Below are 17,145 nucleotides of genomic sequence, written 5' to 3'. Positions count from 1 at the left end.
CGTCGCAATGAGTGCGCACTTGCAGGTTAGCAGCGTTGCAGATGGCACAGCACCCAAGCGGCAGGCGAGCGGGGGCCCAATGGCTTGCCATTCAGCCTACTAGGCACTTGGCACCTACACCCTGCCTGCCCCAGTTGCCAGTCTCTCAGGCCCACCCCCGCGGCGATAAGATAACGTCGCTGGGCCCAGAAAAAAAAGTCGGCATCCAAGACTCGACGGTGAGACTGGTCCGCGCCACGAGGAAGGCCTCGACTCTATCTTCAACGGGCACCACTCGACAGCCTCCGAGCACCGCGAGCCGCCGCCATGCCTCGACGTGCAGTTTCGCCCGCGGCTTCGGAGCCTGAGCTCGATATTTTGGGGTCTCTCTACCCCGGGGAAGACGACAATGGCGCTCACGCTTCTGCGCCCAACGGCGAGCTGGACATAGATGGCATCTTGAACGGCCCCGAGCTCGCAGAAGATGGCGATGACGAGGCTTTCATTGCGCTACAACAGGCGGCTTCATATCGCAAGAACTCGAACCTCAAGGGGCGCACAGTGAAGAAGGGCGGCGGCTTTCAGGCGATGGGTGCGAACCCTCCCCATCCCAATGCGGACGAGGCAACATATTCTGACCGTCTTTTTACATAGGCCTAAATGCCAATCTGCTGAAAGCCATCACACGAAAGGGCTTCTCCGTTCCTACACCCATCCAGAGAAAAACAATACCGCTAGTTCTCGACAGGAAAGACGTCGTGGGCATGGCGCGGACAGGCTCCGGCAAGACGGCGGCCTTCGTCATACCCATGATTGAGCGCCTGCGCGCACATAGTGGCCGCTTCGGCAGCCGGGCTCTTATTCTCTCGCCGTCGCGCGAGCTGGCCATTCAGACGCTCAAGGTTGTCAAGGAGTTTGGCCGCGGTACTGACCTCAAGGCCGTGCTCCTAGTCGGTGGTGACAGCCTTGAAGAGCAGTTTGGCTCCATGACTGCCAACCCTGACATTGTCATTGCCACACCCGGTCGTTTCCTGCATCTCAAAGTCGAAATGGGCTTGGACTTGAGTTCCATCCAATACGTGGTTTTCGATGAGGCAGACCGGCTCTTTGAGATGGGTTTCGCGGCGCAGCTGACCGAGATCCTGCACGCCCTGCCCCCTTCGAGGCAGACTTTACTCTTTTCAGCGACGCTGCCTGCATCGCTAGTGGAATTCGCGCGCGCCGGCCTACAAGACCCGAGCCTAGTCCGTCTTGACGCTGAAACAAAGGTGTCTCCAGACCTGCAGAGTGCCTTCTTCTCGGTCAAGGGAGCTGAGAAGGAAGGCTCGTTGCTTCATATTCTCCATGACGTTATCAAGGTTCCTGTTGGAGTCCCCAAGCGAGCGCAGCAGGAGAACGACAAGGCATCAAAGAAGCGAAAGCGAGGGCCTGAGGGCCCTGGCAAGCCGACAGAACACTCGACCATTATCTTCACGGCCACGAAGCACCACGTCGAATACCTTGCAAACCTGTTGCAGCATGCCGGCTTCGCAGTATCGCACGTTTACGGCTCCCTGGATCAGTTGGCCCGCCGGATACAAGTGGAAGACTTTAGGGGAGGCAAAACGAATATTCTTGTTGTCACTGACGTTGCAGCTCGAGGTATTGATATCCCCGTCCTGGCGAATGTCATCAACTTTGACTTTCCGCCCCAGCCCAAGGTATTTGTTCATCGAGTTGGTCGAACAGCCCGCGCGGGTCAGAAGGGTTGGAGTTACAGCCTCGTCAGAGATATTGATGCACCGTATCTTCTCGACTTGCAATTATTCCTGGGCAAGAAGCTGGTTATTGGGCAAGACGGCAGCGATGCTTCCTTTGCCCAAGACGTGGTGGTGGGGGCTTTAAAACGAGACGCCATGGAGACGCACGTCGAGTGGATGAACAGGGTCCTTGATGAGCAAGAGGACATTGACGCACTGCGAAAGGTGGCGGCAAAGGCGGAGAAGCTCTACATGAAAACTCGAAACTCAGCGTCGAGCCAAAGTGCGAAGCGCGCCAGAGAAGTCGTCGCGTCCGATGGCTGGATGCAGCTACATCAACTCTTTGGAGAAGACGTCGATGGCCAAGAGCAAGCTCGTACCGCCATGCTGGCCAAGATCAGCGGGTTTAAGCCTCAAGAGACTATCTTTGAGGTCGGTCATGCCGACAAGGGAACTTCTGAGGCAGCAGAGGTGATGAAGCAACTGAGGAAACGAATCACCCCTAGAAACAGGCAGGCGAAACCAACAGCCGAGGATGTGGATGACGAGGGCTTCGAGGGCGTGGAGGACGGCAACGCGATGGATGTCGATTCAGGCGACAATGAGTCTGATGATGCCCCGTCAGCTCACAACTCAGCCCCAGACAACGACGACGACGACTTGGAGGTGACCGTCACTAACACGGGCGGCAAGAGGAAGGGAAAGACGGATTGGCGCGACTCGGACGTATTCATGTCCTACACGCCCCGGACCATCAACGCCGCTGAGGAACGCGGCTACGGCGTTCACTCAGGCGGCGCCGGATCCAGCTTCGTCGAAGCCGCGCGCGACGCCACCATGGACCTTGGCAACGACGAGTCTTCCAAGTCATTTGGCGCGCCGGCACGCGCCAAGATGCGCTGGGACAAGAAGGCCAAGAAGTACGTCTCGCGCGACAACGACGAGGACGGCTCCAAGGGCGCCAAGATGATTACGGGCGAGAGCGGCGTCAAGATCGCCGCCTCCTTCCAGAGCGGCCGCTTCGACAGGTGGAAGCGCGCCCAGCGCATGGGCCGCGGGCCGCGCGTCGGCGAGCAGGAGCGCCCTGGCGCGGTGCAGGGCATCCCCTCGGGGCAGCGCTTCCGCCACAAGCAGGAGAAGGCCCCCAAGGAGGCGGACAAGTTCCGCGACGACTTCAAGGTCCGCAAGAAGAGGGTCGACGAGGCACGCGAGAAGCGCGTCGGTCGCTTCCGCGACGGCATGGGCAGCAAGAAGGAGCTCAAGGGTCTGCACGACATCCGCAAGGCGAGGGAGGAGCAGGAGAAGCGGCGAGCCAAGAACGCGAGGCCCTCGAAGAAGAAGTAGCGCGCAGTACCCGCTCAAGTACCGTCATAGCGTTCACAGTGAATTATCTTCGTTCAGCGTCCCTCTCAACTCACCACGGTGCCGTGACAGTCCCACACGTTCGTCCGACCTGCCCGACATAGTTGCAAATTACACGGGTCACCATGGCAATTCCAAGGCATCAATGCAAAGCAACTATACGACAGTTGTCATATCTATACCGAGTAAAGCCCAATGGTGCGCAATCCCTAATACACCTTCTTCGGTCCTGCTCTGTCCATCCATATCCAGAGCAACCTCAAAGCCAGCCGCCATGCAGTCCTTGGACTGCGAAGATGGAGCCAGAATATATATTAAGCATCTAGTAAAGAGCAGAAAGTTGCACCCTTCTGCCATCAAGAGGTGCCGCGTCCTTAGATCGCCGCTCCCTTTGGGGGTATCGTTGTTGCCTGCTTAAAAATCATGAAATGCAAATGTTGGTGATACAGTCGCGGCATGCCGCTGCCAGTGGCGTGTATGAAACACCCCGTGCACATCAGTTTGCGCCATCCAGGTTTGCCACCCATTGCCGCACAGCGTCACGCAAGACGTTGGGCTGGCGTTGACGGCTGTGCCTGTTGCTGCTTTCTTGTCCTCCACCGTCCATGTCGCGCCTATCGATGGCTTCCCGAATCATCTCTTCTAGCGTAGACAGGATAACTGCTTTGCACTGTACCCTGGGCACATCCAGGGGCTGATCAGCAAGCTGTGTCACCTCCGAAAGCGCATCAGGCATGGTGCTGCCGCTGTCAGTGCTGCCCCGAAAGTCGCTAGGGGCCTGCGATGAAGACGCCGAGCTTTCTTTGCTAGCGTCCGGTGTCGAGTGGATAACCCTCTCAATGGACTCCTTTAACGCCTCATCAGCAACAAAAATGTCATCATCCAGCCACTCTTCCTCCAGTTGATGCTCGTACGGGAGAACGGATGGCGTCAACAGCACGGATCCATTGTGGCCAGGGACGATGGTGTTTCCGGAGACTCTATCCATCAGGGCTTTAGGTTTGACCAGCCGACGGTAAACATAACGCTTGACAGAATTTGTCATCGTATCTGCGATGACGACCGCGCTGACATCCACCCAGCGTGCAGACTGACTGTTGCCGACCGGGAAATCAGGTGCGGGTGTAGGCTCTGCTTGCAGAGCCGCTTTCACCTTATCCAGCAAATTGTCTTGCGGTGGCAGAGCCTGAAGCGCAAAGTCTGGATGGAATCGGTTCAGCCATCCGGCGGCGTTGAGCGGCAGATCGCCCTCAATTGCAAACCGCGCTGACTGCTCGAAAGTTTCTAAGCCGCTGGGCATGCCAGGAGTTGAGAGGTAACCGCTGCTGGATGGCGAGCTGATAGCCGATTCATACGATGCAATGAAATCCGGAAACGGGACGTCAACGTCTATCACTCCATCGTCGGCGTTGATAGACGTCTTGACAGGAGACTCAAATGCGCCAGACGGGTCGGGGGTCCTTTCCGCCTGCGAGAATGACGCTCTGCCTCTTCTCACGTCATCCGGAGCAGTACCGAAATTGCGTGCATCGAAAGGCTGAGACACTTGGCGGGTCACCGCCTCACCTGACTCTTCAGCAGGCGAGACTTCTCGAACCATCTCAGACAGCTTATCCGGTCGGCCGAAGCTCGTCTTGATTGGCGACCGGAGGTCGCTCCCTTGACTGTATGTGCCGCTGTCGATGGACTCTCTTCGGCGAGCAGTCCAAAGTCCACTCACCAAGCTGCCCCATTTCAACCCCTGGCTTGTTGGTCGTGAGCTGGTTGATGTCGTCTGACCGCTACTTTCAACGCGTTTCAGAGAGCGCTTCAAGTCGTCCGCTGCAACACTGCCGCTGCTACCAGGGCGACGCCTTCTATGGTTATCGCGCTGCTGCTGAGCGGTTGCAAAGTGTGGTGTCGTGGCTTCCGGTACAATCGTGGCGGTTGTCGCGGCGCTGCTCTTGCGATTCACAAAGTCCTGGCCGGGCATTGGGATGTTCGTAGTCCGGATTGAGGCGGCATCGGAAGCACGCCGCTGATGTTGATTTCGATCAAGGGTCAAGTGAGCAAGCTGCGGAGGAACTCCAGACGCCCGTGTGCTCTGGCTAGCGGTCCTCGAGTGGGATGCACGACGTAGACCACTACGCCGGTTGATCTTGCGGCGAAGAGATTCCTCGCGAAGAATGGGGATGATGACCGTCGGAGGAGAGTTGGAGTAGCCACCCAAGGATGCGGACGTGCTCGGCCGGTGCGGCCGCGCTGGCGATACTTGCTGGCTTGCAGGCAAGAATGCCGAGAGAAGGAAGATCAACCTGCGAGCAGCCATCTTGTCATCGGACACCACAATGGTTCGCGCGGGCAGTGACAAGTCCTCCTCATTTCGGTTTCGTCTAGCCGCTGCGGCTCTTTTGCTGAAAGTAGGTCCACAGAGGGCTTGCAGCCAGTCGGTATGAGTTGCTAGGAAACCTGTCAAGAGGTTATAGAAAAACTGGCCCCTCTCCGTGGATGAAGACCACCGCGACGTCCAGATTGCTTCGTCGCGCCAGATACCCCACCGGCCCTGTCCAGTAACAACTCTAGAGGCACTAAGCCCCAGGACCACTCTGGTCCTCGCCAACCCTGCCTCGTGCGCGATGTTGACGTCGTTGTTGAGACAGGTCGGGGCTAGGGATACAAGCTTGGTTGTGCTTTTGTGTGGCTTTGCTCGGTGGATATCGTTGCTTCTTCTGTCTGATAACGAAGGGGTCCGAGACATCATGTTCGAGGTCGTCGAGGTAGAGTGTGGGCCAGGAGAGGCAGTATCAGCTTGCTTGAGCAGGCCATGAATAGTTGTGGCCACGACCGACTGGAGGTGTGTCAAGGTTCGCATGATGATGTCCCAGTGTTGTGTGAGCCAGTCAATTCGGTCTTCAAAATCAATCGAATACGACGAGTCGGTCACATCGCCGTAATTCCCAGAGCCAGCCATGGCCCAACCAGTTTTGGTTGAGTTGTAGGAGGAGGAGAAAAAGTCTTGGTCGTTATATGATCCCGATTCACGGAACGTTGATCTCGCCGGGGCGGCGGAAGACATCCGTGATGACGCACGGGGGAGCTGCACCACCAGCACAACGGCGTACATGGGTGTTCGCCTCTGCTTAGGTTGCGGCTTCTTCTTCTTTCCAGGTGCGGAATCATCGCCGGCGGATGGAAAGGGAAAGCCATTATTGTCGTCCGAAAACCGGCCCTGCGGTGTAACATTGGTGTCGGCATCCTCGGCGGTCAGGTTGACTGGGAACAGCCGCGTGATGAGGACCTTTTTCTTGTCACTCTGTCGAGAGTAGCCGGTTGGTGGGAGTGGAGGGCCAATGGTCGGTGAGACAGTCTGTGAGGAGAATGACTGTGACAGCTTGCTCGAGCGGCCGCTGGAGCGGCCGATGGAGCTCCTCCCATCTCCAAGAACGGATGCGGAGTAGTCAGCTGGGCGAGTATCGCTCGGCACAACATGTACCTTTGTCGATGTTCCTTTGTAGGCCATCAGCTCGGAATTGCCAAATATGCAGCTCGAGAACGTCGCTAATTCCTCACGATACTCGCGGACAATCCTCTGAGCATCTGTCTCGGCATAACTTTGGCTCCGGCCATGTACTGACGCTCGGCGATCAAAGGCACCCTGACGAGGCTGCGGGCTATCCGGTTGAATCACGAGCGGCCGAGACGACTGCCCGAGGCTGGGTTTGCGCGGTGACAGGGGGTTTCTCCTCGAATCCTGGCGGGCGGGCGAGCGCTCGCCCGCTTGTTCTGGGGGCAGGTGGCTGTCATAAAGTAGAGAGGCATTCGTAGGCCCTAGAGCATCCTGGAGAACGATGACGCGGACATCTCGAGAGTCAAGCTCAAAGTCGTCGCTCACATCGTACGAGTTGGCGGCCGCAGCGGATGGTGTCGTCGGCGCAGAAGACAAGTCAAATACTTGATCGTTGCGATGTTGGTACAGTGCCTGTGCGTCCGGAAATAGGAGATTCCGTGTGTGAATATCCTCCTGAACAGACTCGAGTGGGAGGGCCGGTCGAGGCGTGCTGCTGCTGCTGCTGGTAGCGGCCTGGGGGGTGGCCGACCCTCCGGAGCCCAGATGGAGGAGCCGCCCTAGCATGTCGACCACAGAGCGTGATGCATTCGCAAAGTGAGAGAGTGATGAGGAGGCCACGATCCCGTGAGTTGCGGTCAGAAGAGCCTGCGACGTAGTCGAAGCCAAGTTATGTCGGCCGGTTGGCTCTCATGAGCAGGTGGAAAACCAAGTGACCTCGCACTGCAGGCATAGTCGGGCTGTGCAACGAAGTCGCAGCACCTGGCCGCAAGACAGAAGCTGGTGTCAAGAGTCCGGTTAAGCTACGGAGACCGCGTATATGTCAAAGGATCCGGAGAGATGGCGGGCAACGGATTCAATGAGAGTGCGCAAGAGGCTCCGAAGTGAGACCACAATGGACTACTGCGTCTCAAGGGACCGGGTAGATGCCGCGCACAGACCGAGGATGATGGACGCGACAGGCAAAAGCAGAGAGCGAGGGGCGGTCAACGATTAAAGCGCCGTCAGTGTGCCCTAGACCGGAAGAGATAGTGTTGCGCGGCCGGCGTGGTCAGCCCGAAATGCGTTCCAGGACGTAGGGCGAGGCGAGTAACCGGTGGCCGTGTCGTGACACAGTCGGTGAGACGATTACCAGTGGTGGTTCATCATCCACACGTGTTTCGGCGCTGATGCGAGGCAGGCGAGCAGTAAGGCCGCAGAGTTCCGGGAAGGCGACAGAGGTGCGCAGCACGAGACGGGGCGGCGTGGCGGCGAGCAGCGAAAGTGAAATCGGGCGGCGTGGCGAGGGCGACTGATGGCGGGTCTCCGGGGCCACGGGTGCTACTGTGTCTCCTCCCCGCAGGATGGTGAGCCGAATGCGCAACGACGTCTTCACAGGTTGGCAATGAAGAGATGCGGTTTGTGGGCGGCAAGTGTGGATGAATGAAGACGTCGAGATTGCGGCGGGCAGGGCGCTCCGATGCGGGATAGACTTGTGAAAGTGGCGGAGGGATGGAGGGAGGCGGGCATTCGAGCATGGGGGCGGTGGATAAGCTGGAGGTGGTGGATCGGGCGTGGCAGGCAAGGCCAGACCAGGCAAGGATGGCCTGGGCGCGCCGAGAGTCCGCAGACCCAGAGAGCCGGGTCAACCAGGCGGGCAGAGCAGGCAGCCGAAGCACCTCCATCGCACACCGATCAGTGGAGCGGCAGAGGGAGCCAGCTGGCAGAGGGAGCTCCCGCCGTCCAATAGGGAACTTCCATGGTGCCAAAATCCCTCCCCTGGGTAGGTGGGTGGTGCGGTGCCCCGGCACCACGCGAGCGGCGGCTCCCTGGGGCAAATAAGTACTAGGTACAGCGTCCTTCGTACCTCTGGCCGAAGGGATGAAGTACCCAAGGTACTTGCTTCCATGGCACTGGTAGCCGGGAGGCACCTCCCAAACCCGCCGGCTCCATTTGGCATATTGGCCCTGAAAGGCTGCCCGACACCCGTGGTGCGCAGCTTGCTGGGGCACCTACGTTCATACAACGTCCGGCTTGGAGTCTGGAGTTCAGGGCACTTACCTAGTAGTACCTTACCGCAGTGAAGGTTGAGGCACTAATAACGCCCACTACACCCGGAGTCGGGGGTGCACACTGCTGGCATTCATACGCCTACCTTCCTTGCCTGCGCGGGGCGGGGCGGGGCGTGGCGTGGGAGTGGAGAGAGAGAGGGGGGCATTCAAGTGAAGTGAATGGAAGGCAGCTCTGAACCAGGATGCAGGGCAGGAAGCGTCGCGGGCCGGGGGGGACAGAACCGGACCGGCGGCGTACGAAAGTAGGTGCCAGGCCGACCTGGGCCTGGACTGGAAGCTTAGTTGCTTAGGTACCAAGTAATGACGACCTTGCGCCACCTGCCCGTGTGCCTCGCCCGAGCTACCACGGGTGGGCTGCCACCAGCGCCAACAGCCACCAACCCTCTTCAAGGTAGGAAGAAGATTGCAACACACGATCTTTCGCGAAAGCATGAGTATCGCAGGATCGGCTGGAGATGAGCGGCCTTTGCAGAGGAAGAGAGAGAGACATGCACCTCATTCGCATGAGCACTGGAGAAAGTGCCCGTCTCGTCATTTACCAGAGACAGGGGGCCCCGAGGTGGCCGGGGCAACCTTTGGGACCCCCGCGCATGGGGCGTACAAGTCGGTGTACTTTCCACTTGGAGTGCTCTTGCGAGAATCTCACCCCGGCCTGTCAGACTCGCGATAGCATTGTTCGGGCAACGGCCGGGCCCTTCCTGTGGCAACTCAGCCGTGAGTTTGACGGCAGACAGGCAGGGCAGGACAAAAGGGCCCCAGATACCAGGACAAGCAAGGGCAAGGGACTACGAGTGTCAATCAATACAAAAAAGCACAAAGCGCCGTACGCCGTCATGACCGTCCAACGACCCCTGGAGGAAATAAGCCCCATCGTCGTCATGTGGCAAACGGGATCGATGTCGGTGGCAGGGGGGGCTTGAGAACATGCACACCACAAACTTTCGAGGCCATCCTGTGTGTGGAAGATGGGTTTGTAGGCTACCGAGTTACGACGCGCCCCCCCCTGAAAAGGAACCTTTCGCCATCCATTTGTTGGCAGCTGGCAGCTGTTGGCGGCGACGATGCCGAAACCTCCTGGCCGAGTGCTGTGGCTCTTCAAGGCGACGCTGAGCCGATGCATGCATGTCAGGACTGCATGTGTGAAGTCAACCTGGCCGCCCATTCCGTCACCGGCGGTCAACGAGTGGACTCTGGGCGCGGCGGAACCTCGCCATCACCGCTGTGGAGGGGGCCATGGGGCGCATGGGGGGCGGGCGATGGGGAGGCATTGCATGGAAGCAAGGGGACAGACAGGGCAGGACAAATCTGATCGGCCGTGGAATCCCATGCCTCTTGCCCAACCAAGAGGCCATGCCCGCGAATGGCAATCATGACGAACCTGCTGCCCACTTCCGTCGCACAGTCGCATCCCGTCGGCCCTGTATGCCTGTCCGGCTGTGCAGATGACGCCGTGCACGCCGATGCACCACCACCTGCATCACTCGTGGCCTCCTTGAGCCAGGCATCCAAGACGAAAGAACGGCGGAAGTTGCGGTGAGACGGGTATGGCGGAAATTTCAAGATGAAGTGCTTTTCCTACCTTAGTAGGTAGGTACGTTGCTTAGTGCCTACCTCCATGAGTATCCGAGGTTAGAGGTTAGTAGGTCTAGCAGGTAGATACTGTATTACAGTACGTTACTGTACTAAGGCAGTAAATGGTCCTTAATAATTACTATTACAGGACGGATGGTACGAGTGACCCGCGGAGAGGGCAGGACTGGCAGGCGGTCGGTAGGTCGACTCATGTGAGGAAGGAGCCTCCATCCCATCCTCGTTTTCCCTTCCCCGCCGCCCGCCTCCTGCTTGTGCAACTTGCCACTGGACTCCTGGTCCCCCTCGTGCAGCTCAACCTTTTGGATGCTGCTCCAGCTCCCAACACCAGTACCAACACCAACAACGGCCTCTCAGACCGACCCATCGTCGCAGCTACCCTACCCAAGCATGGTCATTATTACATTCTAAGTTCGTGCTACCTGGCCAGCTCGCCCACTGCCCGCGCTGCTGTATCTTCGTCGACAGGGCATACGTTCCAAGTATGCGAAGCGCCTGGGAGACTGCTCACGCACGAGCCGGCCCACCCTCGTGACCCGGAGCCTGCCAGAAGCTGCATGCCTGGCAGTGTCACGCGAGACAGGTCGATTTGGGCCAGGATGCCAGGGACGGATCCCTCATGCCCTCCACTGCTGCCTTTGGCAGGCAGGCTGGCTTGTTGGTGGGGATGAGCGGGCGTTTAATAAACGAGCGGGCACTCTGGCCCATCTTGCCCGTAACCGTGTCATGCCACGCACGCGGCTCGGCCAGGAAGCGGCGGCAGTCCCGGCCACGGACCCCGCCCCGCTCAAGTGCCACCTATCGACGCCGGCCTTGCTCGGCCAAGTCCAGTGGCGGCTTGACCTGTTGATGAGAGCAGGTCTTCCAAGGTTGAATGGGGCCCGTCAAAGCCACCCAAAGGCGCCAGGGTCCTCCCCCATCGCAAGCGGCCCGCCCAGGCAGCGTGTGGGCGGGCACCTTACCTTGGGTTTTCCAACCCACAGCATGCCATTGGGCTGCTCCGCTGACTCGACCAGTCTGGCTCTCTCGCTGCAAAGCCACCAAGCTAGATAGCCCCGCCCGCGCCGTGTCCGATGGTGCCCGAGGCAGTCGGCAATGCTCAACCGGCTGCCGCTCGCTTCCCTTCCTACTCCGTATATGCTTCGTGGATGGCGCCATGGGTATAGTACAGCCCACCAGCCGAGCTCTTCCTCCGGTCCTGGCGCCTTGGCAGACATGCGACGCATTTCAACGACGGTGAGCCGATTTTCAATGCCTCTATGGATCATGTACTTCGTGCGTACAAAGGACATAAACCGATTGTGTGCGTACAGAACTCATGAGCACGTTCAGCCACCACAAAGGGGGCACGCAGCTCATCAGCCATTCGCCGCGGCTCTTCATCAGTCGCGCGTACCAGACCAAACCGCAAGCCACCACAGCGCCGAGCAGCCGAGAACCATTCGGTCAGGGCCGCGGCATTTCTCGCCATTCTCCCAGCCCTGCGCCGCCCAATAGCATACCGGAGGTAACTTAGCAGACAACAATTCTCGTGGCTGGTGGGCCGGCCCATCGCACCGTATCCATTACCGCGCGGCACTTCCGGGGCTAGAGCCATAATAGCACGTAGTGGATAGGGGACAACAGCAGCCCGGAGGTCAAGCTCGATTCATGGACGGCGTCCGAGCTTGGCGGCGGCACAAGGGCAATTTATTATTACACAGCCAACCTCCCAGCTTTGCGCCAGGTAATAATGCCTTGGTCGCTCTCTCTGTGACAAGACGTTCGGTCGCGATCATCGTCAAACTAGACCCCTGGCGTTGGCCAGTGCCCGAACTTCAGACCGCGGGTCCTCGACTGATGCCCAGCGGCGTGGGTTCCTGAAGCCAGCTCCCACGAATCGCTACGATCCAACATGGAGAGTTGCCTTTGAATGTATCGTCCAGCTCTTCGCATTGGTAGCCAAAGGTGATCGACTGGAAGTACGCAGTACATCAAGTCCGCCTACTGGTGCGTCTTGCTGGAGTCTCCCTTGATATCAGCTAGCACAGCAGCCGTCACCTCTTTGGTGCCGGCAATACCGCCCAGGTCGGGCGTCACGACGCCACGGGCACAAATGTTCTCCACCGACTTCATCAGGGTAGCAGACGCCTCGTCTTCGCCTAGCCATGCGAGCATCTCGGCGGCAGTCCAGAATGTTGCGATCGGGTTGGAGATGCCCTTGCCGGTGATATCGAACGCAGAGCCATGAATGGGCTCAAACATGGACGGATGCTCGCGAGTGGGGTCGAGGTTGCTCGTGGGAGCGATGCCAATGGATCCAGCCAATGCAGCAGCAAGGTCCGAGAGAATGTCGGCATGCTTTTTTGGCAGTCAGTGTCTCCATTTGTTGAGATGTACGCCGCCGGTCCGTCTACTCACGAGATTCGTCGCGACAATGGTGTCGAGGCTCTCCGGCTTCTGCACCATGCGCACCGTCATAGCATCGACCAACATCTTGTCCATGGTGACGTCTGGGAATTCCTTGCTCACCGCTGCTGCCACCTCGTCCCAGAGAACCATGCCGTTGCGCTGCGCGTTGCTCTTGGTGACTACCGTGAGCATCTTTCGCCGTCTTCTCTGTGCCGTCTCGAAGGCGAATCGCATGAGCCTAATGATGCCGTGCCGTGTGAAGATGGCGACTTCTGTCGCTGTTTCCCAAGCGCAACCTCTGTGGGAGCGACCTCCTTGCCCAGCATACTCGCCCTCGCTGTTCTCGCGTACTATGACCCAGTCAAGATCCTCGCGCTTACAGTTGCGCAGCGGTGAGCTAATGCCGGGCAGGATGCGAGTCGGACGCACGTTGGCGTACTGCTGAAAGGGTTGGCAAATAGCCAGGCGAAGTCCCCATAAAGAGATGTGGTCGGGAACGTCTACCGATGAATCAGTTCGTATCTCTCGTCGCCTACGGAACATTGGCATCCTCATCCATCGTCGAGGAACTCTTACCAGGCGCCCCGACGGCACCAAAGAAGATGGCGTCATGCTTCTTGAGCTGTTCCAGTCCGCCGTCCGGAATGTACTTGCCCGTCTTCTTGTACGTGTCAGAGCTCCAATCGTAGTGCGTGAAGTCAATCGCAAAGGATCCAAGGCTCTCGGCAAGAGCAGACAGGACCTCAATCCCAGCTTCAATGACCTCTGGCCCGATGCCGTCGGCGGGTATGGCAGCAATGCTGTACGTCCTGGGCGATGGCAGCACAGCGGTCGGCGGCATCCTGACAGGGGGTTTTGCACAGAAAGAGAGAGACTGGACACAATTGACTGGGCGTGGTTACGAAGCAATTAACTGCAATATGACGAATGAAATCCTGTGTCTGTTGGTCGTCGACTTCGACTGCCACCGTGGTACTTTTATTCGCTGGCCGTGTTTGCCGAAAGGCGGAGTTGAAAGCGGCATCGCGGCATACACCCCGCGCTAACTAGATGGTCCAGAAGTTCGGACAAGGCAACGTCCGCGCAGAAGAGTTTGCCCGAGAGGGGCTTGCCGGCACATGTCACCTCCGTGAAGCTCCATGGCGGACAGCATTCGACCTAGTCCAAGCGCTGCGTATCGCACAATATACGAATGCAGTCCTCATTACCACTTCCGTCGCTACCGTTTTTCTGCTTCCTCTATCACATCTTGTATTTCGTTTGGCCATTTGGCCAGTTTAGCCTGGACACCAGTAGCGCGGTCGACTGTGTCTTGCCGGCCGACTCGCCATCATCATAGCTCAACACAAGCGGACATCGGGGGTCGTGAGTCACTGTATGTGAGACTATCTCGCAGCACTGGTCACTAAGCTGCCTCTTGAATCGCCATGTCAGATTCCGGCCGTGAGATAATTCAAGTTACTACAGCGGAAGCCCTGCAACTCAACTCGCACTGGCCGTCTCACAGCACCTCATCCTGTCACAAAGCTTCCCACACACGAGCTGGCATCCTGCTCTTTGCCTGACTCGTTTCTTGACTTGAGACGGCGCCCCATTGTGTACGCTGCGAGCGAAACCTGTCGCGGTGTCGCTTGGAGGCAGGGCCTCCGGCTGGAGAGTAACCGAATGAATACCGTATGCATGCAAACATTCCATAATGACCTTGGCCATTTCCTCAAAGTTCTTGACAGTCCTATCGTCAACAACTACATGAGCCGTTGCCACTGACTTATGCTGGTCGAGACGCCAAATGTGCAATTCATGGACCGACTCAACGCCCGGAATCTGCGATTTCTTGTCAGCCCTAGAGATCCCCTGGTTTACGCGCTTGTCTTCTCACTGATTCGATGTCATGCTTCACGTCCTCGAGATCAATGCCTCCAGGAGCTATTTGCAGAAGGATGCTCCCGCTGCTTCTAGTCAATGGTATAGCCGTGAGGAAGATCATGACAGCGATGAAGACACTGATTGCAGGATCGATGTAGTATCGACCTTGTCCTTCGGCTTTCCAAATGACCACGGCAGAAATAATCACACCTATGTTATTAATGGCATCACCAACAACATGAATAAGAACACCCAACATTCCAAGGTCTCGTCCGGGGCGAGAGGGTTTGGCTATGTTGTGTTTGTGTTCGTGATGGCTCTTGAAGACAACATCAGAACTCAGGTCCAGCACCTTGATCGCAGCAGAAGGATTCACCGTGGTTGCTTGTGCTGTAGGCTTCCAGTCGCTCATGTGGAATGCAACTTCTTCTTCTTCTGTATCCAACTCATTTGAGTGCCTGTGGCTGTGTCCGTGCTCCTCGCCGTGGTCATGTCCATGGTCATGTTCTTCGTAGCTTAGTATTCAAACCCCCCTGGCGCACAGAGGAGGTGGCTCACCGTGAAGAAAGGACATAACTATGACGTTCAGGCCAAATCCAACACAGCCAATAATCAGGACAAGCTTGGGGTCTTCAATTGCTGGATTTCCATCTGTCAGCCTGCCACCAGAACATCTAGTGTTTTGGACTCACGCGTAATATGGGAGAAGCGCTCGATGGCCTGCACAAGGATGCTGACACCCAAGGCCAGGAGAAATACACCGTTAAAGAACGCGCCTAGTAGCGTAGCTCGCTGCCATCCAAATGTATATTTCTTTGGCGGTGGTTCAGACCGTTCTGTGACCTATGAGCTGATAAGCAATGGCCGCCGCCGATGAGCTTGAGTGATTCTACCACAACAGCTACGAGTGCCACCACAAACCCAGCCAGGTCGCTCAACTACACGATATTAATTAATTTATTGTGAAAACCGCATCAGGATCATATGGAGTACTTACGTAGTGAAAGGCGTCAGCCACCAAGGCCAAAGAGTGTGTATAGAACCCAGCTGGTCATTTCTCAGCAATGGTGAGATACGACGAATTCAATGCGAGAACTCACCGATGAGCTCGGCAACGAAGAATGTGAAAGATATAGCGATGGTTGCAATGAGACGCTGCCTGCGAGAGATTTTGGTACAGGCCATTTTGAAAGTAGCGATTGTTCAACACGACTGCAAGCATCAAATGCTCGCGTCAATGCGTCCGGGCAGGCCTGTCTCTTATCCGCTATGTGTCTGCAGCATCAGCTATCCTACTAAGAGCATCACCCGAGAAAAGATCAACTGAGAACATTCCACATGGGGAAGCCCAGTTGGTATCGGATTAATCGCCCGTCTCCTATGTGCCGTCGACGCGGCACTGGCGAGAACCTCACGCAGGACGATGTGGCTTGCACTAACATTCAACTAAAAGCCAGAAGAGGCAAGAGCTGCCTTAGTCGGAGGCTTTTGCCGTCTGGATGCGTTTCGATTTTGCGTCGTATTGAGGCTTGCGAGGTTGCAATTCATGCGGCAGAGCGGACGGATCAGGAAGCTCAAAACGGTTTCGGTAGTCAAGAGACTATTAATATACAGACACCACAGAGAGAGCAGGTCATGCTAGTACCATGGTTGTGATTATATGTCGAGGCAGAAAGTGGCCAGTGCAAGCCCGGCCTTGCCATGGCATGTATTGCCAACCAAGTTGAACTACGTGGATGTCCACCAAATCACTGCTTCAACGCGGTTACTGGGCCTTGGCCTCAATATGTGTGGCATCCGTTGCATGGCCTCTGGCTACTTCAGAGTGTTTGGCTCGTGCACGGCCGTGCTATGTAGCGTGGTGGAAGGTGATACATTACACCACCGCACCAAGGAATGAGGTCTCACCGTTGCACTCGTGATGGCGTTAGTCCTCCCCAACGCATCACCGATTCGCAAGATACGACGAGGGCTCAGACGAAATCCAGAGCCTAGGCCATGCCCAGTGAACCTTTGTAAGCTCATATGGTGGCGCATAAGTCGACAGGCTTATGGAATTACCAACACCTCGGGGCAAGCCTTCTGGAGTATTGGAGGTCCGCGGGCCTACTGATGCCGTGTAGAGACCCAGCATAATCCAGAGATCTCGCAATCGGCGCCTCCTATAAACCGCAGCCTTCCAATGAAGAAGCACACAGCAAATACGGGCGGCGAAAGGTCGCGAAATGGGTACACCGAGAGCCGATGCAGAATCGCCCCGAAGGACCCTGCCTTCTTGGGCGATTGCGGATGCCCGCTGGGAGGTACTTAGAGAGTGGCGTCATATGACGGGCGCCGCCGAAAGAAAGCTTGACAAAAAGCTTCAATGCGGCGCGTGTGAGCCCGCGTAAATTGAGCCGTGAGCACCCCCTGACCGTTGTTGAACAAGCTGGCCTGCAATCGGTACCAAGGTTGCACGAAGCAGTTACTCACGACATCAAGGTACTACCCATGAGCTGCCCCCGGAAAAAGGGGGGGGGCAAATGTCGCGACCTGGTGGGCACTGGGCAGCATGCTAATTGTACTTGCGGGGGGGTCTTGACCCAAACCGGAAAGCGGTGTAGCTCCGTGTGCAATCGCGGAG

General features: G+C 57.4%; 3 protein-coding genes across 4 annotated transcripts; 1 reads left to right on the top strand and 2 right to left on the bottom strand.

The window, feature by feature from the left end:
- The first annotated feature begins 239 nt into the window (after nt 1–239).
- DBP10 (RNA helicase) lies at nt 240–3,414 on the top strand. The gene is made up of 2 exons (XM_047989050.1): nt 240–571; nt 634–3,414. Exons 1-2 carry the CDS (start codon nt 307–309, stop codon nt 3,060–3,062), a joined length of 2,694 nt encoding a protein of 897 aa, XP_047845049.1. The 5' UTR covers nt 240–306; the 3' UTR covers nt 3,063–3,414.
- JDV02_007545 (uncharacterized protein) lies at nt 3,098–8,163 on the bottom strand. Its single transcript, XM_047989049.1, has one exon. It carries the CDS (start codon nt 7,189–7,191, stop codon nt 3,577–3,579), a length of 3,615 nt encoding a protein of 1,204 aa, XP_047845048.1. The 5' UTR covers nt 7,192–8,163; the 3' UTR covers nt 3,098–3,576.
- Nucleotides 8,164–11,940: 3,777 nt separating this feature from the next.
- JDV02_007544 (uncharacterized protein) lies at nt 11,941–13,666 on the bottom strand. Of its 2 annotated transcripts, XM_047989047.1 has the most exons (3): nt 13,233–13,666; nt 12,666–13,156; nt 11,941–12,605 (listed from the first exon to the last, which is right to left on the bottom strand). In XM_047989047.1, exons 1-3 carry the CDS (start codon nt 13,495–13,497, stop codon nt 12,249–12,251), a joined length of 1,113 nt encoding a protein of 370 aa, XP_047845046.1. In that variant the 5' UTR covers nt 13,498–13,666; the 3' UTR covers nt 11,941–12,248. The 2 variants fall into 2 exon arrangements, with proteins under 2 accessions (XP_047845046.1, XP_047845047.1); XM_047989048.1 differs by having other exon boundaries at nt 12,666–13,666.
- Between the last annotated feature and the right edge of the window lie 3,479 nt (nt 13,667–17,145).

Source organism: Purpureocillium takamizusanense, chromosome 7, assembly GCF_022605165.1.
Source record: "Purpureocillium takamizusanense chromosome 7, complete sequence".
Classification (NCBI taxonomy): domain Eukaryota; kingdom Fungi; phylum Ascomycota; class Sordariomycetes; order Hypocreales; family Ophiocordycipitaceae; genus Purpureocillium; species Purpureocillium takamizusanense.
The sequence above is the reverse complement of the archived record's forward strand: the minus strand, read 5'-3'. Positions and strand labels throughout refer to the sequence as shown.

Excerpts from the sequence above, each read along its gene's own strand:
- JDV02_007544 (XM_047989047.1), bottom strand. The coding sequence starts at position 13,497 with ATGCCGCCGACCGCTGTGCTGCCATCGCCCAGGACGTACAGCATTGCT. Across the intron at positions 13,157-13,232 it reads TGGTGCCGTCGGGGCGCCTG|ACGTTCCCGACCACATCTCT; the intron begins GTAAGAGTTCCT and ends ATTCATCGGTAG. Across the intron at positions 12,606-12,665 it reads CCATTGTCGCGACGAATCTC|CATGCCGACATTCTCTCGGA; the intron begins GTGAGTAGACGG and ends CTGCCAAAAAAG.
- JDV02_007545 (XM_047989049.1), bottom strand. The coding sequence starts at position 7,191 with ATGCTAGGGCGGCTCCTCCATCTGGGCTCCGGAGGGTCGGCCACCCCC.
- DBP10 (XM_047989050.1), top strand. The coding sequence starts at position 307 with ATGCCTCGACGTGCAGTTTCGCCCGCGGCTTCGGAGCCTGAGCTCGAT. Across the intron at positions 572-633 it reads CGGCGGCTTTCAGGCGATGG|GCCTAAATGCCAATCTGCTG; the intron begins GTGCGAACCCTC and ends CTTTTTACATAG.